This window comes from Squalius cephalus (genome assembly GCF_949319135.1).
Source record: "Squalius cephalus genome assembly, chromosome: 20".
Taxonomy (NCBI): Eukaryota; Metazoa; Chordata; class Actinopteri; order Cypriniformes; family Leuciscidae; genus Squalius; species Squalius cephalus.
In genome coordinates, this window is record NC_137141.1 from 5,312,887 (window position 1) to 5,329,893 (window position 17,007).

A 17,007-nucleotide genomic window follows, 5' to 3' on the forward strand; every position below is an offset into this window, starting at 1 on the left:
TTGCATGTGTGAATTAATCCTACCGGTGCAGCGTCTCTCTAATAGTGCAGCTGTGGGTTTTAGTTACTTCAAAAACAGAAAGGAATATGCTCTATGATAGCACTGTTCAGTTTATAAGCTATTTTATTGATAAATCATAGAAAAGCGCTGACAGCAATTTTCTGCGTTACTGAATGTTTCTGTGTGGGACTTGATCTGCACGTAATGTGTGCACTACTCTCTGTGTGTGTTACAATGTTGCAGCACATTGGTTTAGAACAGTGATTAACTTACCTGTACAATAAACTGTTTAAAACTTGCATTCACCCGATCAATATTGATTATCTACTAGATGATATAAACAAATATAACTTGTGGAGCGCTCTCTGAGTTTGCATTTATTTGTCATTTTGGAAACAGGATGTAAAAGAGAACTTTAAAGATTTCTTATCCTGTGCCCCCCTCTATAGGACAGTATTTGTATTACAGCCAATGTAAATCTATCCATTATTAAGTTTGAACAATAAATACGTAAGGGATAATGTACATTCAGCCGGTTGCTATCTCAGAATAAACCCCTGACAGGGTGATCAGGATCTTACATCAGCCTGAAGGGGTTATTCTGAGATAACAACCCGGCTGGATGTACATTATCCCGCTTATTACACGGCTACTTGCCACATAAGTGAATAATTAGACACAAAATATTGATCTGAGTCTAAATATTTTGTTAGCTCTTTAAATGCAAAGCTTCCGCGGAAAGAGCAGTTGCTAGCAAGCGGCATGTTCAAACTAGACGGACATTTAAGAGATACGTTATACAGTCATACCACTACACAGTATTTCGCCACATAAATGATTATGGGGAAAAGAGATATTGATCTGAGATGAAACTGTTTTAAAATCGTACCAGTTTGTTATCTTATAATCCAACAGTGCACAAAACAATCGTCGCAAAATGGCAGCGGCTGCGTTTGTAGGAAACAAAAGAGAGCGAGTCCACGATACTGGATGGCATAATTAAATAACTGTACACAAAATATTGATTTGACTGAGTTTTAATATTTTATTAGCCCCCCAAATGCAAAACTTCCACGAAGAAATCTATCTATCTATCTGTCTATCTATCTATCTATCTATCTATCTATCTATCTATCTATCTATCTATCTATCTATCTATCTATCTATCTATCTATCTATCTATCTATCTATCTATCTATCTATCTATATTAGAATGAATGGCCACAGGTTGTTTGCTAAACAAAGCCAACTTAACTTAATAGTACACAAGATGCCATTCTTGTTGCCTACAAATGGTTTCAGTATTTGTCTGAGCTGCTGGCTCAGTTCTGGTGGTCTGTGAATGTCTGCTAAATAAGCGAGTAGGCGTGAGATGTGTCTCAGACACACACAGACACACACACACACATACTCCCTCCACTCATTCTCCAATCAGACCTGACAGAGCCTTCTAGTCTAATTAACAATCAAACGCCCACGTGTATTGGCATTAACCCTGTTTCCTGTGCTGTTTTCTTACCTAAGATATTGGCTTTGTCTCAAAACCTAGTGAGCTGACTACATGAACAGTTGTCGACAGCATGTTAATTAAATTAGAACCTTATAAGTTACTGATTTTGCTCTTCATAGGCACAACCTATAATTGTCCCCATCAATTTCTAAGGCCAGGTCTACATTAATCTGGATACAAACGTTATTGTTTTCAAATACCTAAGATTTCACAGTCCACACTACAACTTGTTTTCCAAATTATCCACTTTGGATCTTCAAAAAACAAGCGTTAGGCTCTCAGTTTAACTGCTACTGTATAGTATGAAAACATTTGCTTGTCTTTCACAGAGAGTGACCATATGAATTGCAGTCCCAGCAGATCAAGCCCCTCCATGGAGAAGGACAACAACAACAACGAAGAATATGAGAACTATGATGAACTGGTGGCCAAATCTCTGCTCAACCTGGGCAAGATCGCAGAGGATGCTGCTTACCGGGCCATGACCGAGTCCGAGATGAACAGCAACTCCTCAAACAGCGCAGAAGAGGAAGAGGAGGAGGATGAAGATGAAGAGGACGACGAAGATGACGAAGATGAGGAGGGCTCAAGGAAAGGTGAGCTGAGTCTGGATGTGAACAGTGATGTGGTAAGAGAGACTGTGGACTCTCTAAAGCTCCTGGCTCAGGGTCACGGGGTCACGCTCTCAGAAAACCTCCATGAGGAGCCGTACCAGGACGACGGGGGCGAGAACATCAACGGCAGAGCCACCATTACTGGTCAGATGGGGGAGAAGAGTGACGAGGAAGTTTGTCTGAGCAGTTTGGAGTGTCTTCGCAACCAGTGCTTTGACTTGGCGCGCAAGCTAAGCGAGACCAAGCCATCCGAGCGGCTCAACAATAACCAGCAGGTATGCATGTTCATTTTCGAGTTTTTTCCCTAACCTATGATAGCGAACGCATGCTAACCGACAATTAACCATTAACTGACAAGATTAGATTAGAATTGTATAGAATTAAGAATTAATTAATGATTTAGAAATCAAATTAGAATGGACGAGTGCCTGTGACACATTAAAAATACTTCTAAAAAAAAAAAATCATAAGAAGGGGTTTATTTTTATATTGGCACATAGCAGCATAACCAACAAAAAAAAACATTTACGATTGTTACATCATCACTTACCAGCAGCGCTGCTGTGAACGGAGAAAAACAAAAGGAATAGAATAATACACAAAGTATATTTCATTTAAATCACTAACATTAGCAAAACAAAATCACACTCTGAATCCGGCGCCGATTGTGCTGTGGATATTGGCAGGGTTGCCAAGTTCACAGTTTTCCTGCAGAATTTGACTACTGTTTCCCTATAGATAAAACTTTTTCCATCAGCTTAAAGGTTTGACATATTGCATAAATTGTATTTGACTGAATTAAATATTTGACATTCTACCAAAACACTGTGCTAGATGAGGAGTTTCATGAGGTTGAGCTCCTTTATGAAACTACTGAATAGTAAAAACTCAGACAAGCTGAACAAACTCAGACAAGCTGAGCAAAATGAGCTGAATGAAGGAAACAAAATGAAGACTGCCTTCTAAGGATCCTTCAAATTGAGACGACGTTCAGCGCTCGATGACGTGGCAGCCGAGAAATGCAGCCTTCTCTTTGAGAAGCAATCCATATGTGCAAATGAGTAAAGATTCATAGCTCTTTCCCTGGGGTTGTCTTGCACCGCACATTCAGAAGAGAGAAACGTTCCTGAGGCATGTTCAAATACATCAACAACTAGTTGTTAGTTCAGATTCGTACACACTGTGTAGAAATTGGGCAAATGCGGGTGTCACTATCTCAATTATCTCAATTGCCTTGAAGTCGGCATGAAACAGACATTGCGATAGTCTTTTCTTCGATATTGTGACATATATATCAATGGTGGCACATTGCTGCCACATACATATTAATAACTTATAACTATGTAATTAAAATATAGCTCAAACAGTAGAGCGTTGCCGCTTGCAACGCAAAGGTCATGGGTTCGATTCCCAGGGAAAGCAAGAACTGGTAAGAATGTAAATGTGTACCTTGAAATGCAATGTAAGTTGCTTTGGATAAAAGCATCTGCCAAATGTAAAACAAAATATTTACTCGTTATAATGAAATATTATATTGCTAAAACTACATATATTGTATGTGACGTAACAAGTTGGGAAATAGGTCTTTATCACAGTCTGCGTGTGCCCATAGCATGGGATATTATGATCTATTGATGTTATAATGTGAAAAGCATATCGTTTTTAATGACATAATATGTTGTGATTACGAGAAAAAAGATAGTTTTAACAACACATTATTTAGTTATTACGACAGCAGGAGCATTAATCAGTCCAAATGTGTTCTGTCGGTTAACGGTTAACCTGGTAATTATCTGCATCCCCACCAGCAGGCTCATCATCTTTATCAAGAGGCTCAACAGCAGCAGCATCATCAGACTCATGAGGAGTGCCGTGTCCTCGAGCGAAACTACTCCGACATGGTCAACCTGATGAAGCTTGAGGAGCAGCTCAGCCCGCGATCCAAGGCTTTCTCCAGCTGCGCCGCAGAGCACAAGTGCTTCCAGGACTGCGATGAAGACACCACCTCTGTCACGTCCGACCGCTCGGAGGATGTTTTCGACATGACCAAGGGCAACCTGTCACTGCTGGAGAAGGCCATAGCGCTGGAAACAGAGCGGACTAAAGCTTTGCGGGACAAAATGGCGTCGGAAGCAGTCAGGAGAGATAGACTGCGTTTGCATGAGGACGGTTTGAGGCACAGCTGTGCCGAGGAGCGGAAGGCACGTCTCCACCACGATGGCCTAAAGAAGCCTTACTACCTTAAAGGTAATCTCCTATTACAAAACACGACCAGTACTGGAACTAATTCTCTTAAGAGATAAGTTCCCAATATTCTTAAGGCAAAGTATTGTAAAAAGTAAAAAGAAGTTCAAAATACCTGAGCAGCAACTTACTGAGAGTGGCTTTCAGATGCATATGCGATGTGTGTGCTGTGTGCTTTCCTCTCAAAAACAAAATAAACACCACGCAAATGAGAAAACAGCCGTTAAGAAAGCATCTGATCATAGCGAAGTGAACATGTTTGCACCAGCTCTGCAATTCGGCTCTCCAGTCAAGTCACGTTACGTTCATTTGTATGGCACTTTATACAACAGATTGCTTTAAAGCAGCAGCTTTACAGTATTAAACATGAAAAAACAGTGTCAGTCGCTTTAGCTATCTGTCGCTAATTCCGCCGTTATCAGCATAGTTCAACTAAATGATGTTTCCCGAAAGCATAGTTCTAACGAACATTCGCAAACTGCATCGCAAAGTTGTGTGTTTGGAGCGACATCTCTCAACCTGTGGTTAGTTTATAGTTTGCATGACTCAATAAATCCTTATCTTGAGCAAAATAAGCAAGCTGACATTCAGGGCAATCTGTATCTTTTATTTAGAATACATACAAATGTTATTTACATGTTTAGTTTGTCAAGAGATTTAAAGCGTCGTTTCTGAAGAGTGCGCATGTGTGAACGTGCTCTATTTACGTAAGAACGAGCCTATGATTAAATCTGGAAATAAAGCAAAATAACTGAGAAAAATGAGGAATAGTCCTCAGATGACATGTCCATCATTTATAGCAAAACATCTAGCATTAATTCGATCTCAAACAGATTCATTAAAAGTAGTTATTACTCCACCACCTGCGTGACATCATTAACCAACGAGGACAACCCCCTTTCATTGTTCTGCTTCATTGAAGTACAAAATAAATGTTGAAAAGGTGGAGCCTCTGCTTTGGGGTCAAGTTAATCAAGTCAGTGATATGACTAACTAATGAATGCAAATAATACCCTCTCCAATTATATTTAGACCCGCATTTATTCATGCTGTTCATGCAATACACAATTTTAACCTTGATTTTCCACTCACTGACAAAAGCCAAAAATCACAGGCAAATTGTTTTCATGAGTGACAATTGTTACACTGAAAAAAATATTTTGTGTAGGATTATTGCACTTTGTAACATTGAATTAAACATGGAATTATTAAATAGAAATCCGATAAAAAAAAAAAAAATTATATACTCCAATAATCTTTGTTTTATTTACAATAAATAATGTGTGAGTTTTCAAAGACGTGATCTGAGAGAAGCGCCTCCCACCCAAGAGATATTTAGCAGGTTAAATATCTAAACCTGTCTACGATCCAAGTCCTGCAGTGTGAAATGTGTTTTGAGTGGAACTGACATCGGCAATGACAGGCAGTTGTGAATAATCCACAGTTACGTATAAGAGTAGCTGAGTAGCTATCAGAGGACTTTAAAAGTCATTTACTGTATGGGCAGCATTACTCTAAAAAAAAAAAAAAGTTACAAATCACCATTTTATTCCATAAAATTGTTGCTTAATACAACCCCTAATGTGTGTTTTGCATATTTTGTCTAACAGTATGTTAGTGCACATGCTACCAATTTACACTCACATTTTCCTTCTTTTTTCCCAATTGTTCTCTGGCACTCTCCACTACACTGTCCCATAAACACCCCAAATGATAAAAAAGACTATAATAGAATGCGATTATAACATTACTGTATGTAAGGGGAAATTAATGTATTAGGATGAAACCTGAGAGTAAGAATATTTAGAAAATTAGTATCATCACCTTCAACAATGTATGTAATTACAGTTATTTTCTTCTACTCACCCTCATTTCGTTCCAAACTGTGTGACTTCCTTTCTTCCATGGAACACAAAATAAGAAATTTTAAGCAATTCTTTCCATGCAATGACAAAATCCATTTGCAGGAGCCGTCAAGCTCCAAAAAGAAAAAGAAAAAAGACAGAAGCCATATGCTTTGTGTGAGGAACAGACCACCATAACTTCATTCACAGCTCATGCAACTTGGCATGTTGCATGTGGTTAATAGACAGGTGAGAAGCAATAATATTTCAAACCGGGCAAGTTTGAAAATATGCATGCAAATGTTTAATAAATACAGTGCACATATTTTAGAGATCTGTGGAAAATGTACAACCAACGGACATTATTTCTTTGTATTATGCAATCTGAGCTCCAACAGTGCTTTTGGAAAGTAGTTTGTACAATATGTAAAATTATTGCCCCAAGATTTGTGACTTAGGTCTTCCTCCGCCTTTATAATTAAATGAACAGAAGTTTGTAAACTTATGTTGGGGCTTATCTTTTAAAGAATTTTCTTCTTGTTTAGCAAGGGAAATGTTCACCTATTCAATCAATCAATCCAAAAAATATATATATATATGATTTGGGACTATTTTCTTCTTTTTTTTTTTTTTTTTTTAGAACAGATTGAGTTGACTCATGAGTAATTCTAACAAGCACACCTGTGAGCTATATAATAATATACAACCTAAATTAAAGTTATTGTATGGCTTCAGAAGACTTCATTTCTGTGTGAGCTGCTCCTTTAAAAATAAAATGATATCACCCTACTCTTTTAACATCCCCAGAGCTGATAGGTCAGTTTAAGTGGACAGGTTCAGCGCTCTTCTGCGTTCCTTTGCCCTGAGAGAGGATCCCATACTGACCCCAGGACAAGCTTTCTCAAACATCCCCATGCCTGCAGTGCAAACAGCAGTGCCTTAATGCTGTTCAAACAGGCCAGCATGGCCACATCACAGGCTAAGCTTGTCAGGCATAAGTAATGGCGATCTGCACGGCCGGGAGAACAGCAAATCTCATCCCAGGGACACAGCCTGTGCTCATGCTGCCTATTTATAAAACTCTGCATGGAAATATAGCTCTGGCACTGGAGATCACTGCACGGAGAAACATACTGGGAAATTAGACAGTGCCGCTTATTCTGAGGAAGTTTCAATAGGATTCCTGGTTTATTCCTGTTTCTCCAGGGATAGAGGAGCAAGATTGAAGGATTATGTCATACATAAACATAAAGCAGGCATTTAAAGAGGCCATGTGATGCTATTTTAACAGGTCAATATTTTGTTTATTGGGTGTAATAGAATAGGCTAACATGCTTTAATGTTCAGTAAACACATTATTTGTCACATACTGTACATTATTCCAGCACCTCTTTTCCCAGTCTGTCTGAAACGCTCTGATTTCTACAAAGCCCCTCCTTCCGAAAAGTCCAGAGTGCTCTGATTGGGCAGCTGACTCAGTGCGTTGTGATTGGCCAAACAGCTTAAGTTTCTCACAGTTTGTGTGCTTTTTCTGGGCGAATCGGAGTGAACTGCGGGCGCTAATAGAGACTCATGAACACTCACGCCGTTCAGCCGTGCACAGAAGACCAGCGGCCAAGGTCAAGAATTTCGTTAAATAATACATTCAGTTTCTGTTTGGTTTACACCCTATCGCAAACCCCCAGAACACTTGGAATATACGCCACGAGTTACATCATTCTGTGATACTTTTGGTTCTTTTCTAAAAAAGCTTGATGCTGGTCGCTATTCACTGCCATTATATGGACGAGCACGAGCGCGACATTTTTTTTTTAAATTATCCTTTTGTGGTCCATAAAGATGGGCATATGGCATTAGAACAACACTAGGGTGAGTAAATTATGACTTAGTTTACCCTAAAATGAAAATGATCCCTTTTAGACCTAATGCATGGATCGCATACATTACATATTACATAAGCGGTTTTATTTCCCAACTGTTCGCTTAAGACATAACAGACTGTGCTTCAGTGAAAACTCACCAAGCCACGGATTATTACATATTTCATGTATACATTAACATGTATTTGACCGATTAGGTTTGAACCCGAAGTCCAAAGTTCACTTCGCTTGTCTGTTTTCTACTCTGTCTCAGAATGTGCGCACAGAAAGTAGGGTTACTGTAGGATTGTTGTCGTTGCAATGTCTGTGCAATGACTTTCCAGATTTATTGTCCTTTTCAGACACCTTGTGAACTGCCAGACCTGTGAATGTACTGAAGAAATTTTAGCAGCGCATAGAAAAATTGTCTCGAAAGTTTTGCTTCATCTGATCGGCCTTTATAGAGACCACCGATCAAACTATATCAAATGATTATCAGCCAATAACAATCAGGCGCCCCGATCGGAGCACCCTTAATATCTATATATTAACCCTGGTTCAAAATGACGGCACGTTTGGTCACTATATGCTTTCGTTGTATTGAAAACTCTGACTCAGACACTTAAAAATGTGTCCCTTGTATTCCACAGAAAAAAAGTCATGCAGTTTAAAATGATATGAGGGTGAGTAAATTATGTCAGAATTGTCATTTTTGGGTGAACAAACCCTTAAAAACACATGCAAACTTTCATCTGCCGTTCTCCAGATGAGGAAGGGCTGACAAGCACGCATGAAAGGACGTTCGGCCAGCATGCACGGCAGACACTATCTTTCTAATGGCAGAATAATGAGGGATGCTTGGCTTTTACACTGCGATAGCATCTCGCTATGGCAGAAATAGCAGCAGACGCTGCCTAACCAGGGGGCATTATGATTTATAAAAAGTGTGGAGGCCTGACAGTTATGGAAGGAGCTCTTCCTTAAAGAAGGCATGAGGCGGAGATGGAAATTGAACAGTATCAGTATGACCGATAACAAACGACAGGACCACTGACTGCACATTAATTATCCACAGACGCTATGGTAATGGGGGCCATTTGGTATGCAAAGCATGGCTTGTCCGGAGCCACAATCAATATCCAGCACTTTCTAATATGTATTCCACTCAGCTTGGCTTTGCTATCTCTCCCTTGCTCGTTTGTTTTCTCTCTCTTTGAAATGGCTGCAGAATAGTCTGAGGATTCAGGGCTTATTATCTTAAAGTGGCCCTATTAGGCTTTTTCAGACATTATCTTTCATGTAGTGTGTAATGTGTAGCTGTTTGTGAATGTAAAAGGTCTGAAAAGTAAAAAAAAAAAATCAAAGTGCAGATAAACTTGCGTAGGTTTATAACAAATTTGCACAAAGCCAGCCTGTGGTCTTCATTGACTGCCAGTGAACAACATCTACTTTTCCTCGCTCAAACTCTGTAGTTGTAGCTGAGACTGGAAGAATTTGGTTCGTGTTGTTGACATGCCGAGAAGACACTGTTTTCTGCTCTGCGAAAGTAAGTCCTCTTTACATGTACTTCCAGAGGATGAGATTGACACAGTAAAACCAACGCCACATTTCTGCAAGCGGTCGACCAATCACAACAGATTGGGCTATCTGGCCAATCATAGTAGAGTAGACCAATCACAACAGACTGGGCCATCTGACCAATCAAAGCAAATCAGAGCACATTAGACCAGTCACAATAGACTGGGCCATCTGACCAATCAGAGCAAATCAGAGCAGAGCAAACCAATCACAACAGACTGGGCCATCTGACCAATCAGAGCAGAGCAATCCAATCACAACAGACTGGGCCATCTGACCAATTAGATCAGAGAAGACCAATCACAACAGACTGGGCCATCTGACCAATCAGAGCAAGTCATTTCATGATATTCACCCAGATTCATGTGTGTTTGTAACCAATATTGCAATACTTTAGTCGATGTTGTTTCAAGCTCATATTCCAAAAGTTTGAGTAGCACTGCATTCTATTTTCAGTCTCAGTCTAAAACTCTAAAACTGAGCCCACGTCTTTCACATGCTCTCATGCTATTCCTGTCTGTTTTGAGATTACTTTGATACAGAAGGCAACATGATGCCTGTTACTAGGTTACTCCATTCTTAAAATTTTAATCAGTGGTAACTGTAGCATACTCACTGTCTCACTCACTCACTCTCCTGTGCTCTCTCTCTATTTGAAACACAGCCAGTAGCCCTGGACAGCACATCAGGAAGAGATGTCCTCTGCAGATCTAGGTCCAGGATACACTAACAAGAGATACACTAACAAGGACAAAAGGTTGCAACTACATCACTGTTCACAAGTTTGGAGTCAGTATTAAAAAAAAAAAAAAAAAAAAAAAAAGGTCTCTTCTGCTCACCAACGCTGCATTTTTTTACTCAAAAATACAGTAAATAATGTGAAAAATATTTACAATTTAAAATAACTGAATTTATAGTAAACTGTAATTTATTCCTGTGATCAAAGCTGAATTCTCAGCATCATTTCTCCAGTCTTCAGTGTCACATGATCCTTCAGAAATAATTCTAATATGTTGAAAACAGTTGTGCTGTTTCATATTTTTGTGGAAACTGTGATTCCCTTTCAAGGGAACTCGAGCTGCGTTTGAGACGCTGTGGGAACGCCCTGCGTGATTGCGTCGTGAAGCACGTGTATAATCAGTCCAATGGAAAGACGAGACATCATAGGCGGGTGATGTCATCGACCAGGAAACTATAAAGCACCTCTGAAACCAGACCGTGTTAGCTTCTGTGCCTTCAGCAAGCGCTCTCTGTATATCTGTCCTTGTCATATTTATTGTTGTCTGTCAAGTTCAATATGGTGAGCAAGCAAGACTTCAAGCGTTGTGTTGTTCCCTGCCCCCGTTACATCACGGGTGGGGACACACATCAGCTTTGTGTTGCTTGTTTGGGAGTGGAGCATGATCACGACCTCCTCGTCGGGAACTCCCGTTTTTTCCCGATCTCCACACCGAGGTGTCAAGATCGTGGAATAAACCGGTATCTTTCAAAAAAAAAAAAAGAGAAAAAAGGAAAAATAAAAAACGAATAAAAAAGGAATGCATAACTCACAAACATCTAATTATAGTAATGTTAAGGGTATTTCTCACTGTGGCTATTTGACAATGCCTCGGGCGGAAGAGACTCTTGAGAGCCATCTCTCCCCCGAGTCAGCGTCATCACTGAAAGCCCCGATGTTACCCACCAAGCCTTTAAAATCTAAAGCGTATTCGGCAGCAGGTCAAGCCGCGGCATGCTTACACACCATGTCTATTCTTCAAGCATACCAGGCTGACCTGCTGAGGGACATGGACGATTGTGAGGTTTCAAGAAACGAAAAAACAATCTGCGGCGTTCCAGAGGTTTCTTCCTCGCCGGTTCAATGTCCCCGAGACTGCAAATATAAAATCTGAGCAGTCTCGTCTGTCTACGAGCTCCTCACAACAGCACAGAGTGCAGCAGAAACAGAGCGTCGCCGCTCGGGCTCCTCCACAATCTGGGGAACCTCGGTGGCGTTCGCAGACTAAGCCTGTTAGGGGTAGAAAAGATCTGAGGACTGTCATCTCTAAGAGAGCTTGGACTAAGAAGAAGTCCTGATGCCAAGGTTGTCAGGCTTCTGAGGGTGGTCCCCTCCAGGGAGGGACGGTTTTGAGAAATCGTTCCTCCTCGGCGCCCTCTGGGGGGCGATTCTCTGAGGAGAGTCGCAGCGCTGCCACTTCGGTTGTTCCCTGCCGGTTCGCCGCTTCAGGGCACTGAAATGACTGTTCAACCAAATCCAGAGGCCAGTCTCGAGAGACTGGTTCCCTTAGCAGAATTTCTGGCACCGTGGAAACTACTACCAAATATTTCTCAGTGGGTCCTGCATATAATAGAAAAGGGTTACAGAATTCAGTTCGGTTCTCGTCCGCCCAGATTTCAAGGGGTCCTTCCCACAGTGGTGGACTCCGAGCAGGCTCTGGTTATGGAGCAGGAAGTACTGACGCTTCTACAAAAAGGGGCTATAGAAAGGGTTTCTCCTCCCAGCAGAGAGTCAGGTTTTACAGCCGTTACTTCATTGTTCCAAAGAAGGATGGGGGGGTTGCGTCCTATTCTAGATCTGTGTCAATTAAACAGCAGAGTTCAGAAACTCAAGTTCAGAATGCTTACACTCAAACAGATTGTATTACAGATTCAGTCCGAGGACTGGTTTGTCACAATAGACTTGAAGGACGCGTACTTCCATGTTCGCTTTCGGGGGCGAAGCATACCAGTATCGGGTTCTTCCCTTCAGCCTAGTGGTTCTCGGACCTAGTGTCCCTTCTAGACGGCTCTCCCATGGAGATTCCGGTCAGGAGGGACCTACTGTCCCAAGCAAGGGGCACAATATTTCACCCTCATCCGGAGTTGTGGAAACTGTGGGCCTGGCCTCTGAGGGGGCCCGGCTTATAGAATCCGGTCTCTCGACTGAGGTCGTTGAGACCATTCTCCATTCCAGAGCACCTTCTACGAGAAAACTTTATGCACTGAAATGGAAATTATTCTCTGCCTGGTGTGGTGAACGTCACCTAGATCCTGTTAACTGCCCTGTTGGTACAGTTCTTGATTTCTTGCAAGACCGTTTCTCTGCTGGATTATCTCCTTCTACCTTAAAGGTATACAGTGCTATGCATAAGTTTAGACACCCATGCTAAAGTTGACTAAAAATAGGAATAAAAAATCATCTTTTGAAAATTGAATTTAATGCCTTAATTTAAAAAATGAGGAAAAATCCAACCTTTAAGGACACCATTTTTCTTTGTGAATGAATAATGTATCATAAATAAATAAATGTTCTTCCTTAAAATACAGGGTGCATAAGTCTGGACACCCCTATGTTAAATTCCCATAGAGGCAGGCAGATTTTTATTTTTAAAGGCCAGTTACTTCATGGAGCCAGGATACTATGCATCCTGATAAAGTTCCCTTGGCCTTTGGAATTAAAATAGCCCCACATCATCACACACCCTTCACCACACCTAGAGATTGGCATGGAGTACTTTCCATAAGATCATCTCTCAATGCAAATCAAACTAGCTATTAGGCTAACTGAAATAAAACCATGCCAATCTCTAGGTATGGTGAAGGCTATGTGATGATGTGGGGCTATTTTAATTGCAAAGGCCAAGGGAACTTTATCAGGAAGTAACTGGCCTTTAAAAATAAAAATCTGCCTGCCTCTATGGGAATTTAACATAGGGGTGTCCAAACTTATGCACCTTGTATTTTAAGGAAGAACATTTATTTATTTACGATACATTATTCATTCACAAAGAAAATTGGTGTCCTTAAAGGTTGGATTTTTCCTCATTTTTTAAATTAAGGCATTAAGTTCAATTTCCAAAAGATGATTTTTTATTCCTCTTTTTAGTCAACTTTAGCATGGGTGTCTAAACTTATGCATAGCACTGTATGTGGCGGCTATATCGGCCTACCACACCCCCTCTTGGGAGAGATCTTCTGATTATTCGTTTTCTCCCATGGTACATTGAGGTTGAGACCTGCATTGCACTCTAGAGCACCGGCTTGGGATTTGGCCATTGTACTTGAGGGTCTGGCTTTGGCTCCCTTCGAGCCCATTGAAGAGGTTTCAGAAAAGTTCCTCACTCTAAAAACTTTATTTCTTCTCGCTATTTCTTCTATCAAGAGAATTGGAGATTTGCAAGCCTTGTCGGTTGTTCCTTCATGTTTGGAAATTGCACATGGTATGGTGAAGGCATTTCTTCACCCTAGACCGGGTTACATCCCTAAGGTCCCTACTAATGTTGCGGGCCCAATAGTGCTGCAGGCCTTTTATCCTCCACCATTTAATACCCCAGATCAGGAAAAACTTAATCTGTTATGTCCCGTTCGGGCTTTGGATGCTTATGTTCACAGAGCTGCCCTGTGGCGTAAATCAGAGCAATTATTTGTCTGCTTCGGGTCACCTAAGAAAGGTTGCCCTGCATCTAAACAGGTAATGAGCAAGTGGGTAGTTGAGGCTGTCTCATTTGCTTATGAAGCGGCTGGACAGCCTTCACCCTTGACTGTTCGGGCCCATTCTACGAGGAGTATGGCTGCCTCTAAGACTTTCATTTCGGGAGTTTCTCTTCAGGATATTTGTAATGCGGCGGGCTGGTCCTCACCACATACATTTGTCAGTTTTTATGATCTAGACCTCTCCACTCCTGGGGCTAGGTTGCTTGCTTCTTAGTGTGCGCAAGGACTTCACACAGAACGAGCATTTGGTATTATGGCGTAGTGGGTATGGGGTTCCCACAGCGTCTCAAACGCAACTCGAGTTCCCTTGAAAAGGAACGTCTCAGGTTACATATGTAACCCTGGTTCGCTGATAGGGAACGAGACGCTGCGTTCGTCTGCCATACTTCCTGCATGCCCTGATCGACTTGCTTCAGGCTTACCAGAAGCTAACGCGGTCTGGTTTCAGGGGTGCTTTAAAGTTTCCTGGTCGATGACGTCACCGGCCTATGACGTCTCGTCTTTCCATTGGACTGATTATACACGTGCTTCACGACGCAATCATGCAGGGCGTTCCCACAGCGTCTCAAACGCAGCGTCTCATTCCCTATCAGGGAACCAGGGTTACATACGTAACCTGAGACATTTTTTTCAGGAATCTTTGATAAATAGAAAGTTCAAAAGAACAGCATTTATTTGAAATAGAAATATTTTGTAACATTATAAATGTCTTTACTGTCACTTTTGATCAGTTTAATGTGTACTTGCTGAATAGGAGTATTTTTAAAAATTCTATACTGTATATTACTGGCCCCAAACTTTAGAGCAGTACTGTATATCCAAAATGTATGCAACACAGATTTCCATGGTACATGCCGAATAGTAGCGAGGAAAAATATTTTGATTTGAAAAAAAAAAAACATTGTTGCAAAAAGAGTTGCAAAAAAATGCAATGTGCTTATAATTTTTAGATGGTCAGATCGAATTAGGTCTAAATATTGTACATTTGCGGTATTATAATATATTTTTTTAATGTTTTTTCCCATGCTGGTCGACCATTGTGGTATCATTGATTTTAGATTTATTCACCCTTACCTGTTGCAAAAACAACTGCGGTGTCACGTTTCAGTCCAATGATGATGAAAAAGATTCAAGTAGAAGTGTTTTTATTAACACAAAGTAAACTCAAGTGATCCATGATGATGCGAGACAGCGTTCAAGCTCAAACACTCGAACAATACCGCACAATGAATGTGAACTAAAGAGGAATTTAAATACACAGTGATGATGAACCAAATACAGACAGGTGTGCTTATAAATGAATATCCACGGTAACTACAGTAACTAGTGGTGGGAAACAGAGAACAAAGGAGACGTGAGTGATGGTAAACAACTAAGGTCCTGTTTACAGCTGGTTTTAAAATAATTTTTAGTCGATTGGATCACAAGTGGATGATGCTAAGTACAGGTCTAAGGTTTTGAGCTTGTCCACTTTCAACCACTTCCAGACGTCGTTGAGAACGCATTTGACCGGATTGCTTTCACAGTGTAAATGCTCATGTGTTTGAGTGTGTTCAAACAGCCACAAAAGACCGTCTTCTCTCCGTCTACTGATCTCATGTGTAACATTATGGGAAGAGCTCTAGCCAGACAGGGTTTAAACTTTGGCTGGAGACCCAAGTTTGTTTTGAAGATGAAAACGTATCAAGCACAATGTTCTTTCATCATTCCTGATTTCTAACACACACTCACAGCGTTTGGCTGGTCTTGTGTCTTTCAGAGCAGAAACAAGAGCTGATGCTCTGTGTGTTTTTCCGTCGTCTCCAGTTGTGTTCATGTGTAAATTGTGTGAGCTTATTTCATCCTTTAGATCTAAAGATCTGAAAAAGCCCATACATTTACCCGCCCATTGACCCTCCCCTCGAAGAAATCAGGACAGAAGTGGTCGGAAGTGGACAAAAGACACGGATTAAAACACCAGGTTGTGTCTCCCCTGTGTACTTGTGATCCGATCGACCAAAACGCATCTTAATACCAGGAGTAAACAGGGCCCTTGAGTCCATGAAAGTGAAACTAAAGCTAAACTGAACATAATGGTGACATGGTTGTTTTGCATGTCAGTCAGACAGTATCTTTCTGTCTAAATAGGCAATTCTTGGACCAGACTTCATCAGTCCTCTTGCATATTTATTTCTAAACAAATGAGTCAATAATAATCCTGTGTGTGTGTATTCAGATTCTTCACGGTCGGGGAAAAAAGAAAGCCGCTGTCCAACGCCTGGCTGTGACGGCACAGGTCATGTGACGGGTTTGTACCCGCATCATCGCAGCCTGTCTGGATGCCCGCATAAGGACAGAGTCCCTCCAGAAAGTAAGCACACTACAAGCTCTTTCTAAACTTCAGTGCCACGTTTGCTCGCTTCTTCCTTTAAATCTTTGCTTTTTTTCATGCCAGCATAAATGAAAAGAGGTCATAATCATTGGTTGACTGTGTGTCTGTATGTGTTTGTCTGTGGGAACCAGTCTTCAGTTCTTTCTGCATGCCGTCCTCCTCCACACTTATAACATCTGCTCATTCCTATGCAGTACCTCTTACCTTTTAGCACGTCTCCAGTTCCATCGTCCAAGTCAATGAGATTTTAGAATGGGATTCAGGTAAAAGCCTGAAATAAGATCTGTGGTGAACACAAGCTCAAGATGCGTCATTCCTGCAGCACTTTATACTTACTGATGTTTTACTTTTCCTGCCAAAAATAATATCACCTCCTGGATGATGATGATGAAGATGTCATTATAGAACAGGCTTTTGTTGTTGTTTTAAAAATGACTAACCAACATATAAGTGATTGAGGACATTTGATTACTCATCAGTTGTCATAACAATAACCATATAAAACATGTTATGT

The 17,007-nt window shown here is 40.9% G+C and overlaps 1 protein-coding gene across 2 annotated transcripts in view; it reads left to right on the top strand.

Moving 5' to 3' along the window:
• Window positions 1-17,007, top strand: part of myt1lb (myelin transcription factor 1-like, b) — a 143,374-nt gene that overhangs the window by 77,369 nt on the left and 48,998 nt on the right. The window contains exons 7-9 of one of the 2 annotated variants that reach the window (XM_079853236.1): window positions 1,840-2,399; window positions 3,933-4,371; window positions 16,338-16,472. In XM_079853236.1, coding sequence (XP_079709362.1) covers window positions 1,840-2,399; window positions 3,933-4,371; window positions 16,338-16,472 — 1,134 coding nt within the window. The remainder of the gene's footprint in view (window positions 1-1,839; window positions 2,400-3,932; window positions 4,372-16,337; window positions 16,473-17,007) is intronic. The other variant, XM_079853237.1, reaches the window with a different exon arrangement.